This window comes from Sycon ciliatum, chromosome 4 (genome assembly GCF_964019385.1).
Source record: "Sycon ciliatum chromosome 4, ocSycCili1.1, whole genome shotgun sequence".
NCBI classification, from domain to species: Eukaryota; Metazoa; Porifera; class Calcarea; order Leucosolenida; family Sycettidae; genus Sycon; species Sycon ciliatum.
The window spans coordinates 32,272,718-32,292,555 of NC_088646.1; the positions used below are offsets into that span (position 1 = coordinate 32,272,718).

A 19,838-nucleotide genomic window follows, 5' to 3' on the forward strand; every position below is an offset into this window, starting at 1 on the left:
AAAGAGAAGTCATGTTCTTGTACGTGTACATGTAGAGGGGACGGTTTCAAATAGGACATACATGTAGGTTGCAAACCGGAACGGACTCAATATTCACTTTCTCTCTTGGTATTTTGATTAGAAAATATATGTCACAGTGAGACTACGATGTGTTATACTCCGAGCCAAAATTTCATGGCTCTGCGATGACCAGAAGCGCCATATCAAGCAGGTGAGTTTTTGACGTGTTGCTTCGCACTGCGACTTGAGTTTTACGACTTTCGAAAAATCAACTTCTTGTCGCAGGTAAACAGCGGCTCGCCTCTCGCCAATAAAGCACCGCATACCAATCAAAACTAATGGAAGCACACACAAGGCTTATTGTTACTCTGTACTGGCCGTCGTGGAGCGATAGCAATTACCTAATTTCAGACCCAGAGTGAATTTTATTATTATTATTATTAATAGCTATGAAAAGTATGAATGCCGCAGACATCACCACGCAACATGACAATTTGTTCAAGGTTTGGTTTTGTGTGTTTCCAAAATCGATTTTCACGCTCCGATCATCAGTGGAAATACGGAACTAAAGAGATCAAGGGAAAAACAAAGGTTAAAAATCCAAAGAAGTGTGACACATGACGGGTAACTTGTGGTAAGTATTACAAAAAGTGAGAACTAAAATAAAGAGTAAGTGTGACAAACGGGCATGAACAGTGCAGAAACAACTCGATTTTGGGTCTATACAAGTAAAAAAAAAAAAAAAAAAAAATTGGCTGTCAAAGCGTCCCGGTATCGAGCCGTCCCCTCCACAATGCATGCTGCTCAATGAAATCCGCTCAAGTCACTCAAGTGTGCACAAGACTGTTCGCAGCCCTTTTTAGACCTGCGAATACCATTGAATACTGGACTGCGACTGCATACTGTACTGGTGCCCAGTGCAAACTACTTGACCCACGCGATCGGATTTCATTGTGCAGCTTCGGCATAATGCAGGCATGGCATGCAGTGACTTGTACTTGTACTAAGTGTTAGTTGTAGATCTACTCGGGCAGGTGCATGCCGCCGAGACCTGGTCTGAACTGAAGTATGCCTGTACTGCTGTATGGTCAGTAAAACTGACCTGCGTTGTTTGTGCATGTGCACGGAATTCGGGCCAGTGGGGATTTGGCATGATTATTTTCACTTTTCAGTCACAGTTTCCATTGGCACATTGCATTGTGAAGTGATTGAAGCAAGCCTTGACTTTGCATCTGTTTCGTCTGTGGAGGTTGCTGGTAGCTGGACGTTGGTGACTTGAAAGTTGGGAGATTCGAGTAAGCGGGCGAGATGGCGTCGGCTGGAAATGCGGCGGGCAGCGCGGTTGTGGACGATAGCCAGAATTTCGATTACATGTTCAAGCTGTTGCTGGTGGGGAACAGTGGAGTAGGGAAAACCTGCTATCTATTTCGCTACACTGACGACGTGTTTCGCGGCAGCTTCGTGTCGACGGTGGGCATCGACTTCAAAGTAAAGACAATCACTAAGCATGGAAAGAGAATAAAGCTGCAGATTTGGGACACAGCCGGACAGGAGCGCTACAGAGCGATCACGACGGCTTACTATCGCGGATCAATGGGATTTATCCTCATGTACGACATTGGGAGCGAAGAGTCTTTCCGTGCTGTGCAAGATTGGTAAGCAGTGTCTGAGTTGCTATGTTCATTTTCTGCACGTGTAAATACGAAACCTTGAGAACGGCGAGCGGGCAACGGAAATTGTTATTCATCCGAGCAGAATCCGTGATGGGTGTCCCGAGTCGCATTACGTACGTGTCAATCAGTGTCAGTTCATTCAAAACTCCTGCATTGGTAACACATACTAGTACGCTTTTTCGTACTGTAAAAGATCAGGGATTTCGCCAGTTATACCAGTAGGCAGTGTAACTTATTATGTACCAGTACACTGTGGGATGTCTTTGCTGAAAAGAATGTCGCCACAGTCAGTTGGCTTGATCCTCCGCAGGGTGAAATTTACAGTTGCTGAAACAGCAGCGTGCTGCACTCTCCTTGCATAGGAATCTTCTTCAGTTGTGTGGATTGTGTGCGTGTGGGGAAGATGGGGCCTGCAGTCAACATTGCTCATTGAACAATTCACATAATTATTGACTTTTGTGAAGGAGGTGAAGGTCATACAAAACTGACAAAATAATAGTCGCATGGCTATGAAGTATGATCATGTGACATGTGCAACCTGTGCAGCCTGCATGCTCTGGGCCGGCCAGGCTGAAGTAGTGCTGAGTGCTGTGCATGCAGCTGAAGTGGGGTTGCACATGTCTCCTGGTCAGTGCTGCCCTCAAATCAAGGAACCAGTACCTGGTGAAAACTGAAGAGTGAAGTAGTAAGGACTCCACGACATTGGAATGGATCTAGATAATATGTTGAGTATGTTGTGTAAGCTGTTACAGTATGTTCAGCCTTGCATGGAAAGTAGTTACTTGGTTAGGCCTACTAGGGGGCTTGCTTGCTCTGCACTTCTGCACACTTAGAGCACTTTGGATAGCCTTGCCCAGGTCCTGCTTACTCATACACTAGTTGGTACTCATCCACTCTACCCATGAGGCATGACAGCCATGTGTGGTTATTTGCATAAGGTGGTGGTGCTGCCCCGTGCATTCCACACCTGGAATCTCCTACATCTACAGTACAGGGTAACACGAGGACATGACACACAGCACAATCCAGTGAGTGACAATGGGACATGTGTATACTGAACATTCCCACTAGAATATATTCATTCATTTTCCGTACTATGCACATTCTATGAATGAAATATTCTAGTGTGATTGATCTTCAAAAGGCATATACCTGTAGATGCAAGGAATTTCAAGAGTTCGATCAATAAAGTACATCGCTGTTAGTTGTTCTTGTCTTTTTCTTCTTCACTTCATTTTAATTCCTTCTCACGAGTACCCTGGGTCCCTTGGTAAATGGCAGATCCCTGCTGTAAAAAAATAAAATAAAAATCCACGGTTCCTGTGAGACTCAGCTAGAGACTGAGCTTTTCGCATCCGTAGAAACGCCACCACCCTCAAGTAATGTCTGATACTAGTCTAGTCACGAGCCTCGACTTGCCAACAGAAACCCATGTTTAGAAGTCGCTTTATCTGAGTGAATAGACTGGGTGAGGTCAACAGGAGGTGCTGTGAAGTCACAGCAGCGTGCGGCGCTAGGGGCCTATCTCCATGGCAGCCAATATCTGGCGTAAATGTGCACAGCGATGGAACAGGGAATTTTCTAGAACCGCCCCAACCGGTTTTCGACCGGTTGAAATTGTTGGCGACCGGTTGAAAAGTTACAAATCAGTTCCAACCGCCCGTACTTTTCTGTGGGTGAATGGAGCTGCTTATATCTTTGCTACACTCCAGCACCAAGAAATCTGTTAAATTGCTGTCGAGTGCCATATTTGGGTTGTATTTTGAAAAAAATTTCAGGGGGACCCCCGGACCCCCCAACTCTTCATTGGACCGTAACCGGTTGGAAATTCGTCCAAGAATATACCCTGGAAGTATGGATCCAGGAATCACGGGCTGTTGTTATCACTTTGTTACGTATATAATAAATGTAGAGCCGAAGGATTTATATAAAAACCGAGGTCTGCCGAGGATTTTATAACTGGTATGCAATTGCAATAAATCCTGAGGCTACTACATTTATTATACATATGTTGACCTTCACTTTCCCTAAAAAGGAGTATTTTATAAACAGTATTTATCACATGGCACGTGATTGTTACCCGTACTCCAGCGAATCAGCACCTTTCGCGCCGCCGGCAATAATATGCGATATTGCCCGCAAAAAAAAAGTTTAATTGCCCGCAAAAAAATAGTTTATTTCAGTGATCGCGTGACTACTCTGTAGACTGTACGACTCTACGAGTCGCAGTGTAGCATTGAGACGAAGATGGAATTCTTTTTGGAGATGGACATCCCGGCAATGGACATGGCCTCGGACGTCTGCCGCGTGGTGCTTGCAGGGATCATTTGTTCAGTCATGTTGGCAGCCTGACCGTCGGTAAGCTTGTGGATAAGATTCAGTTCTGCTCGAAGTGGTACTGTGATCACAAACAATTATTTGAAATAACACAAATTCAACTCAGCGTCGTGCGTTTTCATATCCTCGCAAAGTCACTGCCTGTGTGTGGTCTTCATGTGCCACGCAAAATCTTACCAGGCTCATCTGTCCTCTGCCTTTTAGGAGTCCTGCAGTTGTCCCGTTGCAAGATCGACAGTCAGCTTGTAGTGGCACAGGAAATCGGCTCCGAGGATAGGGTAATTGACATCGGCGACAACGAACACCCATTTGAACGACCGACGGAGACCAATGTCAAGCTCAAGGAATTGTTGACCATGCGTTTCTATAGTACTGTGATTGGCGGCACGAAGACTAGGGCTATGACAACGTTTTACAGAGGTAGCAAAGGACGGAGGAAGTACACTTACTGAGGCGCCGGTGTCGATCAGGAAATTGATTCCGTTGACACGGTCACGCATATACAGGAGGCGACCTTCAGAAGTGGAGGTGGAGCCAGCCGGGCTAGTGGTCGCGATTAGCGGCTGGCGGTCCCGTTTCCCGACAGACGGCATGGAGATCGGCAACGTCGAGCTTTGTCACCAAACTTGGCGTGGAACCAGCAGACGTCGTCGCTATCGGTGTCCTCAATGCGTACGGCGCGGCTGGGAGAGCGGGAAGCGCTGCGTCCAGTGCGCCGATCCCGTGTTGGAAATCCCGCCGTTTTGATGGGGCAATCGTCACGTCCACGGGAGCGCACCTTGGTTAGCGCTTGTACAGTCAGACACAGCTTGTCCAAGTCCGAACGGAGTAGCGACAGCTGAGTCGTCGAGTCAGAGCTGGGGCTGAAACAAGTGGTAGCACTTGAGGCAGTTGAGCCGACTGCAGCAGTTTTTGAAGTGGCCTTTTCCGAAACTGCGTGTACTTGAGTGTTCGCTGATGGGACTGTAGACTCGGCCACTTTGTCAGCGAGGGCCGCTAACTCCTCCAGAGACAGAGTCGTAGGTGTAGCTGCTAGAATCTGACGGACAGCTGGGGGTAGACGTTGCACGAAGAGTTCCCGCAAGATAGAAGGGTCAAGCGATTTTCCTCCCAGTAGCTGCTGCATTCTGCGTAGGACCTTGCTGGGTTTGCTGTCACCGACGTCGGCGGTTGACAACAGCTCTCGAAGACGGATTTGCTCCGACTTTTGCGTCCGTGTTGTGAGTGCAGCCCTCAGCTTGGCGTAGGGTTCGTCTTCCGGTGGAGCGATCAACAGGTCACGGATCTCTGTTGCAAACTCCGGAGCTAGCGATGACACGATCACATTGTACCGTGCTCGGGAGGTGTTAATCCGGTGGTTGGAGAAGTGAGCTTCAGCCTGCGCAAACCGTAACTGCGGGTCACCTGGCCAGAACGGCGGCAGTTTGAAGTTGACTGGCGCGATGGTCCTTGCGGCAGGGCCGTCTTGGGCCGGAGCGTCTGGTGGACCAGCGTTTCCAGCGGGGTTTGCAGCTTGGTCTGGAGCGGCATTAGCCTCGAGAGCGGGAGCGGGTTGCTCGTTGTCGGACATTTCTAAAAATTGCACAGAACGTTGAATCAGGTCGGAAATCGATCACGTCGGGGTCACCAATTTAGTGCTTCGCTAGATTCAACTCAGCCGTGCAACGGGTCGTGGAACACAACGTTTTATTACAACTAAGAAAGCACTAATTTAAGTTGAGTCGGAATGGAAAAGATTACGATTGATCTGAATAATAATTATATGCAAGCGAATGCAGCTTATATAGGGTAGAGAGAGAAGCGTTAGCAATTGTGCGTTGCGGTAGAAAGTGCAAGAAGGAAACGGATGTGGTCATGAGAATTGCAATTGCTGATGTAAGTACAAAGCAGTATTGCATCATGTAGGTGCAATCAGTATTGCATCATGACATGGTAGAGAGAAAGAACATGGAAAAACGTCATACGCTCGATGTGGCAAATGGGTAATGTGTAAGTGATGTAATCACTACGTAATCAAAAGGGAAGTAACTAGAATTTGCCTATGCAATCATTGCGTAATGTCACGTGTGCATGGACTGTAGAATGTTCGTGAATATGCACTACACCTTCACCTTTGCTTGAACAACAAACACAACAATTCAGGAATGTTTTGCAATGAAAAATACAGCTATCTGGAGCTGAAAAAAAAGAAGAAAAATTGTCCTCAGAATTACACACCAGGGAGTCGTCAAATACTTGCACTTGTTGCAGTACTGTATTTGACAACTTCCTGATACACATGTAAACATGAAGAAACTCTTTGTGGTAGCACTCTTAATTTTTCAACTGAAATTATGATTCTGCTGTATTTTATTGTCGTTGCCATGTCTATTGCTATGACGATGCGGTGCCGGCACTTTTTTTTCTGTCTCCGTCTTTCAGTACTGTATACTCTCTGATGGCCTGTAGCAGACTTTTTGTTAGGGTGTAGGAGAAATATCTTCATTTTTCCTGTTTTGATAATGATAGCACATCAATATACATTGTGGTCATAATGTGTTGGCATTTGGGCTAATTTCAACAGCAGCCCAATGGTCTGCTCTGTGGGCCATGCGATAAATTTGTTATCGCATGGTTGCTGCGGGCCTTATGGCATATTATTGCCCCTCGAGGTTAGCCCTCGGGGCAATAATATGCCATAAGGCCCTTGCAACCATGCGATAACATATACTTATTGGCCCTAGAGGTATTTTATAAACAGTATTTTATTGGTCAAAAGCCAATAAATACTGTTTATAAAATACTCCTTTTTAGGGAAAAGTGCAGTGCTACATGGAAAAGTACAGTGGTATTTATTGAGTCAAAGCAAGATTATTTGAATTTGATACTGTTGATGGTGTGGTCACTAATGAGTGTGGGTATTTATCAAAGGTCAATATATTACTGTATAAGTACAAAGTTTCGTTTAAAATTAACTTTCGCTATGTTCGTTAGGGGCACGAAATAACTAAAGTTTGTACCAAACTAAACTTTTTTTCCGAACGTTCGGGGTGACAGACCTCGACCAAAAACGAACTTTAGTACGTAACGAACCTGCTGGCGGAGTGATCTAACGAAAGATTTCGTGAACGAAAATGTGTACTTATACAGTACCCAAGCAAGTTGGAAGTCATCATTACCAAGTTGATATGACCAGTTCTGATTTCCACCTACAAATACAGTCTACGCGTTCTGTTTGCGTGAATTTTCCGTTTTCTGTATTTTGGTTTTCTGGCTGCTGGGCTGTCATCACTGTGTGTGCATATCTGCAACAGGTCAACTGCCATCAAGTCATATTCGTGGGACAATGCGCAGGTGAGTTGGTGTCTTACTGAACTGTCTTCTTCCAAACGCGAATACTACCAGTTCTAGTCCTTCATCTCTGTTCACATGTATTACGTGTTGTTCATGAGAAATATTTGTGTTCAATCTTTTTGTGTCTTTCACCATGCTATATCTTGATAAAGTACCAAGGTTTTGGTACTCTTCTCCGTAGGGCAAACAATAAACTTAAAATGTAGGATTCGCCCTGCCTTGGGAAGAAGAAGAGAATAATAGGAGGAATGTGAAATTTGGAAATTAAAATGGTACAGAATGATGCAAGGACATGCGTAGAAGAAAATTTAATGGTGAAATTTGGAAGAAGCAATCATTTGACTGCGCCAGGCGATACACTTCCAGTAGCTAGAAGCAAGCGGAATCTTGGTTACGAACGGCGTAACCGTGCGAGATCTTCATTTTATGAGATGAATCCTCTGCAGAGTGCTTCTGCAATTGAAACACACGTTTTCTCTCGTTAAAAAAATTCTTTTCAATCTGATGCTGGACAACTGACGCTGCAGTTACTCTGCCGCTCGACAGCTGATGTCCTTGGAAGTAGATCTGAGAACGTGTACTGTACTTTCTACAGTGCAGATAACAGTTGCTTGCAGGAGTGCGGTACTAAAGAGGTCACTCGCTCTGCGTGGTTTATGTGGAAGCGTTTTGTTATATAAAAGGACGGCACGTATGCTATTATTAAACGCTCTGTAGTTATTGTGGTATAGAGTGAGTATTCCAAGTAGGAACTTGCAACATTGCTTCCAGTCGGTCTTTGAATGATGGCCGTGGTACCTTGTTGCCTTGTTTGCTCAGCCATTTCCTATTCATTTTCTTTGTTCAGCGGGTACTATTCCGGCAACATATATTCCAGCACAGAGCAGAGTCACTGAAGCGAATCATCCGTTGTTGTGCCGGCTCCATTGGCGCACGGAGCAGCTGTAGCTATTGGCAAAATTTCTTTGCACTTTCTTCACGTATGAATTTTTCTCCCGGTTCCGTTTTCCCTTTGTACAGGTTATTCTTGTTGGCAACAAGTGTGATCGCGAGGACAGGAAAGTCACCACGGCAAAGGGGCAGCAGCTAGCAGATATCCTTGGCTATAGCTTCAAGGAAGCAAGTGCAAAAGCCGGTACCAATGTAGCAGAAGTAAGGAGAAAATACATTTTGTTTGTTTTTCATAAGCCGCGTAATTCTTGACGAAGAGCGGAATCACTATGGTGGCGAGGTTCTATTTGGTCTCAACACTTACTCATACTTGTACACATTTTGTTACCGTATTTCCCCGATTGTAAATCACACTCGATTATAAGTCGCACCCACACTTTGAGGTTTGAACCACATTGTTTCTATACATGCATATAAGTAGGATGTTACTCTCGATTGTAAGTCGCATCCCCTTCTTTGCCCTTCAAGTTTAGTGTAAAAAGGTGCGACTTATATTCAGGGAAATACGGTATGTGGTCAGGAAAGCTGACGTCACTACCAGTCAGGTGCATTATGTAGCATTATAAAATATTAGCTGTATGCCAGTACAGCTGTAGTAACCAGTAGGTGTGGTTCAGAACTGCTGAAAGTTAAAATGAGCAACCGTGGTATGTCCACATCTGTTTTTCCAGCACCAGCAGTCAGTTTTCACGGCTTGCCTCTGCTTGGCTGTTTTTCTCTGCAGTCGTTTGACGAACTGTCAGATTTGATTCGTAGCAAGCTTGCAGAGACTGTGGATGACAGTGGATGTAGTTACACTACGCCCGACATGGACCAGTTGACGCGGGCATCTGAGCCATCTAGCTGCAGCTGTTAGCTCTAAAGTGTCCGCTCGGTCCCGTCGGTTTCATAATGTAAATTTCAGTGGTGACTGTGGATCATGAGTAATTTTCTGTCTATGTTGACTGATAGTTCTTATTGTTTGCCTCTCCACTGATTGCTGATTGCAGTCATTTGATGAACTTGTAGGTTTGATCTGTGACAAGATGGCGCAGACTATGGACGATGCCCGTGACATCAACTTGAAAGACATGAACCAACAGGAGGACAAGCAGGAGACTGGCTCATCTGGCTGCGGTTGTTAAGCATGCCGCCGCTCGCCTGGGTGCAGCAAGCACTTGGTGGCAGCAGGATCGGTGTCAAAGTTGTCAAGTCATGGGTATTGAGTATTGTCTATGGTGTCGCGCTGTCCTGCTCAGAGTGGCCCGATAACGATTGACATAGTGTATCCGTCCAGTACGGTCCGCGCTGAGACAAGACGATGATGCGCTGGTCATGTGTATGCTTGTGAACGCGTTCTGTACTACAAAGTTTGAATCCATCGCCGGTCTAACATCCCTTCCATTGCCTTTGACATAAATCGCCTTACCTTCTCCAGAATGTCAGAAACTGCAGGCTCACAGCTATAACATGCTTGAGCACCCCACTCGTAAATATTTGCGTTCTCTTTTCGCTGGTTATCCCGCCTGCATTGGGCGATTTTCCAGTCACGGTCTGCTCGGTAAGTGTGTAGCCAATATAGATGCGCCATTCATGCATTGCTCAGTGTGTTGTCCGCTTGAAGTACACCACCCACTGTACGTTCTACACAGCCACTAGTCCGCGGTTGAGGCAATGTATCATTTGCATGTAATTTGTTTCTCTGGCCGTTAGGTAGCTACACCATGTGTTATTTCTATATATTGCATGTCCTTGTGCTCGTACCTACTGTGATCATGTGATGTACTTCCAGTACAACGTAATGCAAACTGGCAATTTCAGCGGTATACTCAACTCTCAAACCTTATCCGAGTAATAATAATAATATTATCAGTCGTATGCTTCAGCTCCGTGCTCCCTTTTCATGGCTGCATGCTGCTCACCATGCCGGTTGCTGTCGACCGGAGGCCGCCCTCATCCCTGCCTACCCATTGCACCGTGTGGGCCGTAACAGGCTGTGGGGAGGACGGCTGAAACCGTTGTATGCTGGCCCTGCTGCGATTGGCCGTTTGTTTTTATGGCACAGAAGGCGACGAACCTGCACTGAGATCGCTTGGTCTAGCATAAAAACCTTAGCAACTGCAGACTAGCCCATCAAAAGTGTCTTTCATGCACTAAGTACATGAAAATTAATAGTACAGTACATGAAACTCTTTTCAAAGTTGTTCTAACTTTTTTGAAGAGCTACACCATTTTTTCTACTTGGATCCTCTCTAGGCCTTGCCGGATAATGCTCGAAAAGGTGGCAGATTCTGCATTTTTTGCACCGAAATTGGCAGAACCATACAAACCTTATGGCGGGCAATTCCTCGAATTCTGCTCCATTTCTTTATCCACATACCAAACATGGATAAAATTACCAGAAAATGTACTTAATTCTGCCAATTTTTCTGCCGGCATTATCCGCCAAGCCCTAAGATTCCTCTCTCTTATGTTTTAACGCAACATAAGAGAGAGGGTTATCTAAGCAAAAGGAGCATTTGGGGTTCACCCTGCGTCACCCCTACAACAGCCAGTGTTTGGAGACATAGTCATTCTGCTTCGCACTTATTATGCGAATGTTCACAGGTGTTTCGACTGTTTACGCTCACAATTAATGGTCGGAATATGCCACCAACAAAATGAAACAAGCCGAACATTTTTTCTCGAAACTGCGAAAGCCTTCGAGTTTGACAAAGGGTTGAAAAACGTCATGAATCCGATTGATTTGTACTTGTAGCAATAATGTAGTGCTGGCGCGTAGCTAGCGCGCCTTGCACTTATGAAGTTATGTTCATGACGTACAAAAATGTAGTTAGGGATGTCAGCGCGCACACTGCGCAGGGCTTTGCGCATTCAATGATGTAATCGATTTTTCAACGCGGCGATGGCAGACTGAAAAAAAATGGCGATCGCCAAAAACCGGCTCAGTGAGTCGGTATTTGACGACTCCCCGATGCAGCTCGTCCTAGATTTTGAAGTTTGGAACATTTTTAGAGAGAAAGAGAGGGACAGAGAGAGAGAAAGAGAGGGCTAGAAAGAAAGATTACTCAAGCTAATGCTTCAGTAGAGTCACTAGAAGTTCTGGGCACACTGATAGGCTAATATCATCCGACGATTTCCACAGCTTGTGCCGCTTTTTGCAGTGCATAAGTGAAAATGCGCCGCCAGAAGATCGGCGATCGCGAAGTCGGCTTTGGGTAGATTTGGCTTTCGCCATCCCGAGGAGCCGCTCCTGTTGCCCGTGAGAACCAAACCACGTCTCCACACGACTACTCGAACAAAACCCTGTCCACACCTGACAATCGATGTCTCTGGAACAACGGCCCATATCAGTGCACGGCGATATGTCAGAAATGCAGAAATTCACCAGAACGAACACCGTCACGTGGAGCATGAACGCTTCGGTCAAATTATTTCCTGCAAGCTCTCAACATCCAACATCAAGTATTTCTGCCGGGTTTACCATTGAATCCAGAGCTTTTCCCCGGTTAAATCCAGAGATTTTCAACTCGGAGATCGTGGCAACGATCGGCATGGTCGCCATTTTCTGCTCTGAAAGAACCCTGTCGTTTGGAACGAAAACGGCTTCGCGCCTTCCAACGAAAGCTACAAATCGATTCCAGAACACATGGGCGGCCAAAATACCAAACAAGATCCCATTCTGGTAAGCAGGTAGCCTGTAACCACCATCTCCTTGCAAGGAAATTTCAGCCATTTCTCCTTCGTTCAAGATCTCAATTTTCTGCAAAAAATAGCCAATGTTTGGCAAAAATTCTGCATGCCACTTCTGATGCGCGTTTGGCTGCATGCGCGAACTGCATGCGCAGTGCACGCGCTGAGATCCCTAATGTAGTGTAGACTGTATACTGTACCTGTATACAATGACAATGATTGTACAAGTCATGTAGTGTGTCTAGTGTAGTAGTGAGTACAGTGGAGATGCTGCCGACATCTTTGTAATCTGTGAGTGTGAGTGTGAGGGCAAGTAGACGGTCTGTAGCTAGCTGTAGTGTAGTGTACATGGTGTAGTCGTGTAGATCTACATGACATGTAGTGTAGTGTAGTGTAGTGTAGATCTACCATGTCCATGGACATGGTGTATATCTACGACTCGAGATAACAAGGCCAAGGCCAGGGCAGCCGGACTCTGCACTGCAGTCTGCCCACAACCAGAAAGACAGTCCACTGTCTATTTATGACTACGATTTGTGTAGAGTACGAGTGTGGAATGACTATGTCATCACTGTTGTTTGCATCGTCAATGTGCTTTTTAGTTTCGAGCTCCAGTGGTTGCATGCGTGGTAGACGCTCGACCCAGGCGTTCTTGCTCCTAACTGGCTTGCATCGAATAAAGAATGCTTCATTGGAGATGCACACACGAGTGTTTTCATAGCACAATGTATTAGCGAACAATATTGGTTGAAATGATGTAACACGGAGATTCATAGGGGTGGAAGTTTGTAGTTGGAGCAACGAAGAGTGTCGCAGGGAAATGGCAGAGGCGTACTATCGCGCTGTCCTTCGGGAAGCTGTGGGCAGAGTTTGCCAAGTGATCGGCTGGCAAGTCGTTCACGGCAGCGCGCTAGATGTAATGGTCGACTTGCTACAGCGCTACATGCACAGAATGGGTACTTTGTCGAAGCAGTACAGCGAATTGGGTAGGTGCATGCTATTTCATTCCTTGCTACCACTGACCAGTTTAGTTAGTCCTTTCATAGTTCAACAAGCTTCTGTATCGGGGGACTGACTCCTCGAATGAAAAAAAGGCTGAATTCTCCGAATAATTCTCCCAGAGCGAGCAATCTGTATTTCTATCCCTCGTCATTTGCGCGCACAAATCTTTCAAATAGTTATGCGCCAAAGAATGCTGACATTCGAAATGTGGCTGAATAGTCAAAATAATTATGCGGCTAAAATAAAACTGAATTATGCAAGTAGATTTGTTTGGATGCGGCTATAAACTACGTTCATATCTCTTGTATCCGGGCGGTCCAGGACCGGGCACTGCCCATAACTATGATTCGCGTACGTTTTGATGGGGAGTGCCAGAGATCTGGCATATGATGTCTATGTCCAGAAAAATGGCCGAAAGTGAAGTAATATTTCCACTAAAACTCGCCCACAGAGTGCCCCGTAGAGTGAGGTGCCTGTGACGTTCAGGTGCTGATACCTTAGGGGAAGTATACCCTAAAATCAAATTTTCACCAGTTGTAGTCTTCGGAGTGCTGAGTCGAATGGTCTTGGTCCGAGGAAGCTGAGACGCTCCCTTCCTCCTTTATTCTCAATCGAACTCGCGCACTTCCACCGAAACTGGGTGACTGCGCCCTACTAGATGGGGATTTGTATGCAAAATGTCACTAAAAGCGCCATTTCGTTCTTATTAAAGCACGGATGACCGCCAATCGCCCATATGTTGTAGTCTTTTGGACGCTGAGTCGACTGGTTTTGGTCCGAAAAGGCTGCGATGCAGCGTTCCTCCTTTGTTCCCAATCGAACATGGTTGAACAAGCGGTCATGTGCTCCTGCGTACACCAGTCACCTGGTCACCGTGCCTGCAGGGTACAACTTACTAGCCTGTTTTACCTTTTTTGGGTGCAGTCCTGTCACTCGAGTTGAACTCGAGTTGAACCTTGGTGTGAAAGTTGTCGCCTGCTGGCGCGGTGACCAGGTGATTTGGGCACCCAGGAGCACGTGACCGCTTGTTCAACCATGTTCGATTGGGAATAAAGGAGGAACGCTGCATCGCAGCCTTTTCGGACCAAAACCAGTCGACTCAGCGTCCAAAAGACTACAACATATGGCCCAATCGCGGTCATCCGTGCTTTTATAAGAACGAAATGGCGCTTTTAGTGACATTTTGCATACAAATCCCCATCTAGTATGGCGCAGTCACCCAGTTTCGGTGGAAGTGCGCGAGTTCGATTGGGATTCAAGTAGGAAGGGAGCGTCGCAGCTTCCTCGGACCAAGACTATTCGACTCAGCACCCAGAAGACTACAACTGGTGAAAATTTGATTTTATGGTATACTTCCCCTTTAAAGAGATTATGACTGTACAGTGGAACTCGGACAAGATGTACCCTCTCAGGGAATGGGGAAAACAAGTATGTAGTATCCGAGGTAGTTCTTATCCAAAGTGGAGTCCTGCAGCCCCACTTATACTCTACATGGTCATGGTATGTCAAAAATGCTCGAAAATATTTTATTGCACTCAGAAAATTGCTGCAAGCAGTCTCCTATTCTCGGCACTCTCAACATACTGAAGTGCCTATCAAGCGAACCTGTCTTGTGTAAATACATGTATGTATGAAAACACCAAAAACTCAAAAAGTATCAGGGGCGTAGGAGGGGTTTTTGAAGTGGTACGGCCGAAGGCCTTGTAGGAGGGGGGTGCGGGGGACCTCTCCCGGGAAAAATTTGTAAAAAAGACACAAAATCCTGCGTTCTGGGAACTTCTGGCACACTTCTGGCGCAGTGTGCAGTCGAGTCGAGTACAGTACTCAGTAGATCTACGACTGCAGATGCATAACAGATCTACGAGTCTAGAAAAAGGTCAAAGTCTGATGCGCATATGCATCGATGGATCCTGCTTTTTTATTACGGTTTTGCACGTTCCGGACGGACCACGCTTTTCGAAAAGTGGTACGGCCATGGTCGTACCAGTCGTAGCGGGTGCTACACCCCTGAGTATGTAGTATGCAAGGCTAGCTCTGTTGGTATCTGCTGAAAAGTCCGTAGTACAAGAGTTGTGCGTCATAATTATGAGAGTACAATCCTATCCGCGCATATCTGTATCTTGCACGCTTTATGGGAGGAAAATCCGTGCAACGAAAAAGGACCATGATAAGCAGGTGTACGTCTTACGCGGGTACATACTAAGTGAGTTTCACTGCACTCCCGTAGGCAACGCTTCTCCTCAGTTCCCGTAGTCAACGTTTCTCCTCAGTTCCCGTAGTCAACGTTTCTCCTCAGTTCCCAAGGCTGCAGTAATAACCGTTTGAGTGCTAAGATTGTGAAGGTGAATCGGCATCTTCCTCGGTTAGGCTGGTTCTCAGTGGGAGCCCCTTCCAAACATTGTCTAGTTCTCGGTATAGTGTGTAGAACAAAGCTTGGCCATGCTTCATATATGCCGCATGTCTAACCAACTGCTATTCATTCATACTTTATGTGAAGGATTCTCCGAAAGTAAATGGATGCTTGACAAGGGAGTTTCCTGGAAGGGTGGATGGGATGAAAGGGAAGTGAAACAGGGGATCAGGGGACCAAATAGACTTCGCAGCAACACTGCCCAAGAAAAACTACAGGTAAAACCCACCGGGGCGAAACAAGCAGCAAGTAGGAGCGCGCTAGACACAAAAATAAAATCAGGTGGCAGGATGTATGGTGATCACTCAGCCTCTGCTCGCCGATATCTGCTTCACCATACTCAAACTCAGTGCCTAATTCAGTTGGCGCACTAACACTGTCGTACTCACTGCCGTAATATGACGAGACTCTTCCTCCATCACTCCGCTCTCTCCTTCGCCGATCAGTGCTACTGCGAGTACCAAAATTGCCGACGGATGGTTACTCTGCTTTTCCGCAGTGCTCAATGTAGTCTTCGAACTTTTCGCTTACTTTGCTCTTGGCTTCTTCCACTTCTTCCATTTCTACTGAAGCTTTTCTCAAGCTCAACTCGTCGTTGGAAATATATCTCTTGTGATCGAAGCAGCATCTCGTTCAGTGCACTCTCCACTGCACTAACTCTGGCAAACATCTCTCTTGCCCTCTGCTTCTTCTACTGTACGATCATGCAGACCCACAGTAAACGCACGTCGTCTACTTGTAAAAGCCCGCTTCAGCTGAGTCGTATCAGCCCTGGGCTGGACCAGGTAGCAAAAACCCATGCATCAGTTCATCCTGGACCTCCAGTAGATACTTCAAGCATCTCAACACAGCTACAATGTATGGCTAGAAAACTTGGTATTGCCCAGGCCACTCAGCTGAGCTCCGAGCTGTTAGGAGACCTTAGATCATAGATGGTGGGCATCTATAACTCACTGGACTAGGGCAAGGTATAACTGAGGAACTTTGGTGGCCACACTGTATGTGTGATTCACGTACCCTCGCACCCCCATCATTATCAAGATTGCAAACCATTGATGTTCGATGGATACCATGACTGCGTTGATGACTTGGCAAAATTATTCTGCTAGATCAATGCTGTTGAACTGCAGACCATACCACTGAAGGGCCGATTGGAGACAGACGTTGGCAGCTTCATCTTCTTGGCATAGAGGATTGTTGTGCTGCCGTTTCTAGCTCGTCACTGAATACTTGTGCTCAATTCTTAGAGGGCCGACGACATGCGCGCGGACACTTTTTCCTCCAATCGACTCGCAAGCATGTGAAATCCGTGAAGGAAGAAGGATCAACTTCTTTATTGTGTTCCTTACCTTTGTATGTATTTTTTTTCAAAATAAAAAAAACACATACCATTTGACAGCACAAAGCAGCAAGGCAGCGATGAGACATATGGAATGGCAGGAGTGGGGGAGAGGCAGGGGCAGCTTGACCGACGATAGGGTCTCGGCTTCATTGCAACCCAAGCGCTCCACAAAATATGCCACGAGTAGGTTGTGTCAGTCCTAACAAACTTCTTTCACAGGAAATAGAACACATCAAATTTAAACGGAATAAAACGAAAGTTAAACAAAGAATATGTACACAAGATGATGATTGCCTGATGATCGTAGTACTGTAAATATACAAAATTTCGGCGCTGCAAAATTTCGGCACTTCACGATTTTTGACATTTCGGCGGCGTTTTATTTTCGGCGTGGGGTAGAGAGCATGGTATAGTGCGACAGATGCTGTGAAAAATTTCATCGGCGTTTTAATTTAGGCGTTTTGGGTCGGTGCCGAATATAGCCGAAATTAAATAGCTGCCGAAAATTTGTATATTTACAGTAATACGTGAAACTCAAAGAATATGTATGAACCAAAAAAGCCAAGGCAACCTGTGATTTATTATAGCAAAGTGACTCTGTTAGGCTGTGTATGTTGCTTTTTCTGGAAACTGCAGACTTTGGCAGTAGCAAATGTTAGTAAATGTAATCCGCCCTTCGTGGTGTTTCGATCGGGAGGGCGAGCTGAATTGGCATTGAACCACATAGTTTCTGTACGTGTATACAGTTCACCCTCTTTGTTCTTCTTTGTTCTTAACCAGTAACAGTTGTCTAGCCAAGGAAGAGTGTTCTCAGTACTGCTCTGCGCCAATGAGCTAGTTCGTGCGTTCAAGATACGACAGGACCAATTCTCTCTGTGTTTCAACACGTGTAGTATGTGTGTACGTGTGCCCATATGTGTGTGTGTGTATGTGTGTATGCGCTCGTGCATGTGTTTGTGCGTGTGTGTGTGTGTGTGTGTTTGTGTATTGTGCTTATCACAGACGGCCGGCCGGAATCTGATTTTTCCGACCTGTCTATGATGATGGAAAGTTTGGGAATTTCGCTCAGCGATCTCAAGGTGTTTGTGCAAGAAGTTGATAGCCTGGCGCCAGACCATGTCATCTTCGATGCAGTGCAGTCGACTACTTTGAAACACTTCCGTACGTGCATTTTGTAGTCAATGTCATCGTTCTGAGTTTTAAATGAATGTTTCAATTAAATGACTCTCGTCCACTCTCAACACGATACTAACACTCCCGAGCTTCCAGCAATTGTATCAATCCATTCCTGATGAGCAACGCGCGAAACATTTGAAAAGGAACCATCTAAAAAGGTATTCATCACCAGCAGGGATCGGAAGACTGCAGCAAACTCTGATCATCTGCAGAAAGCATCCTAATACTTAAATGCCTTTCAGATTGGGTCAAAACTACTCCCGTTGTATCTGGATATTTGGCCAATGGAATTAAAAGCTCGAGCTATATCAGAACTCAGAAGTAGCATGATTTCAGCGGTAACAATTGAGGCATTGAACTGGCTGCTCTGATATGGAGCTGATGGTTTATGCCGATGGCAGTGGCGAGTCAATCCAGTATCAGCTGGAAGCGTGAGCTCCACACCTGGCTACTACCCCGACAATGCAGTTAGTTGATCGGGTTTGCGAAGGTTGGCTTCAGATTTCCCATGCAGCATTATTGTAGAAGAATTGCCAAGTACAGGTGTTTGGGAATCTCACCGCAGAGAGAAGCAGGTTGGAAAGCCCATGGCATATCATTGATGATCAAGGGAATATGTATCACTGATGAGCTGGTTGGGTCCCAGGCCCGGCGGAACCCGCCCGGTTGGTCAGGCCATGGCCGGCCCACCTGTTACTTTTTGGCCACCAACGTGTGTTTGCTGCTGAGAGGTTATATGTATAGCCGCCGTATCATACACATATTAAAGTTAGTATGAAAGGCTGGGGAATGGCCGGACCAATCAAAAACTGGTCCCGACGATCCTGGATCCAGTGTGCATACACTCTACATATCAGTACACTCTACATATCAGTACAGTCTCACTTCACTGTCAATTTGAGTTTCTTTTCCAGGAAATGATGGTGTCTTGATTTATGCCAGGAAGCTGAAAGTCTTTGATTTACACATTGAATGCATTTGCAGGAATACCAGCTGCACGCGGTCTTCACGAGCTGGACAACAACAGCCCGGTAGTGAACAATCACGATGAGCCAATGGACGATGGAGAGTCTATTGAGAGCGATGAATCTGATGAGATGTTACAGTGCTTACCGCCAAGGATATCCAGAACGAACACGGACACCATTGTAGGTAAGTGACCGCTGTGCCGATCTTGGCTAGGCATCGCTTCGTATTGCCTGCATGTGGTCCTGTTACCATAGATAGCATTGCTGGGTTTTGTCAGTGTGGCAGTTGAATATTGTCGGCATGTAGCAATCATAGCCAGCAATCGCATGTCATCACGTACATTCAAAATCAACATAATTTTGCAAATCGACCTTTTTATCAGCATCACTTTTCAACGAGGACGAAACAAAGTCGGCCGAACGAAGCCCAGAGGAAGAAAATCACCCTCTCCACTTCACCATCACGATACTGACATAGATACGAGACGAAACAACTAAAAAATCCACAAGAAAACTGATCGGCCATCAGCTGACTTTGGTCTGAGAATTTCTATCACGATCAAAAATGTACGAGGAGCACTCAAAATAAGCTACAGACGTACCTTTATCACTCTCTACTCCTTTTTCAAGACACAAAAGTCGACTCTCCACTTTCAAACCAGGAACCAGACATACCAGTGGTCCTTTTCAGCTGCTCCACGAGCGCAGGAAATGTTCACCAAGGGGCGCAGAGCAGTTTCCATTCCAGAAAAAGAGCTAAAATACGAGTGAGACTGCATGCCTGAGTACATGAGTACATGCATGAGTACATGCAGAAAATAGTCAATTTCAGCGTTTCTGCTCCAAACAGCAACTTGCTTCGACTAGCTACAAAGATTACACCAAAGGATCAAACAACAACCGTTTTCTTCATTTTTTTGACAGGTGGCTTCCTTGTGCTTGGCCCAGCACGCCAAAAATCACACCTCGGAGGA

At 45.9% G+C, this 19,838-nt stretch overlaps 2 protein-coding genes across 4 annotated transcripts in view; both read left to right on the forward strand.

The window, feature by feature from the left end:
• The first annotated feature begins 1,109 nt into the window (after positions 1-1,109).
• On the forward strand, positions 1,110-10,158 carry LOC135815706 (ras-related protein Rab-3A-like). 2 transcript variants are annotated; one of them, XM_065329036.1, is made up of 4 exons: positions 1,110-1,655; positions 7,304-7,343; positions 8,364-8,495; positions 9,019-9,210. In XM_065329036.1, exons 1-4 carry the CDS (start codon positions 1,309-1,311, stop codon positions 9,148-9,150), a joined length of 651 nt encoding a protein of 216 aa, XP_065185108.1. In that variant the 5' UTR covers positions 1,110-1,308; the 3' UTR covers positions 9,151-9,210. The 2 variants fall into 2 exon arrangements, with proteins under 2 accessions (XP_065185108.1, XP_065185107.1); XM_065329035.1 differs by lacking the exon at positions 9,019-9,210 and adding an exon at positions 9,284-10,158 and having other exon boundaries at positions 1,116-1,655.
• Positions 10,159-12,477: 2,319 nt separating this feature from the next.
• LOC135815697 (transcription initiation factor TFIID subunit 3-like) overlaps positions 12,478-19,838 on the forward strand; it is a 15,373-nt gene continuing 8,012 nt past the window's right edge. For both annotated transcript variants that reach the window (XM_065329023.1, XM_065329024.1), the window contains exons 1-3: positions 12,478-12,952; positions 17,723-17,881; positions 18,881-19,048. In XM_065329023.1, coding sequence (XP_065185095.1) covers positions 12,787-12,952; positions 17,723-17,881; positions 18,881-19,048 — 493 coding nt within the window. In that variant the 5' untranslated portion in view covers positions 12,478-12,786. The remainder of the gene's footprint in view (positions 12,953-17,722; positions 17,882-18,880; positions 19,049-19,838) is intronic.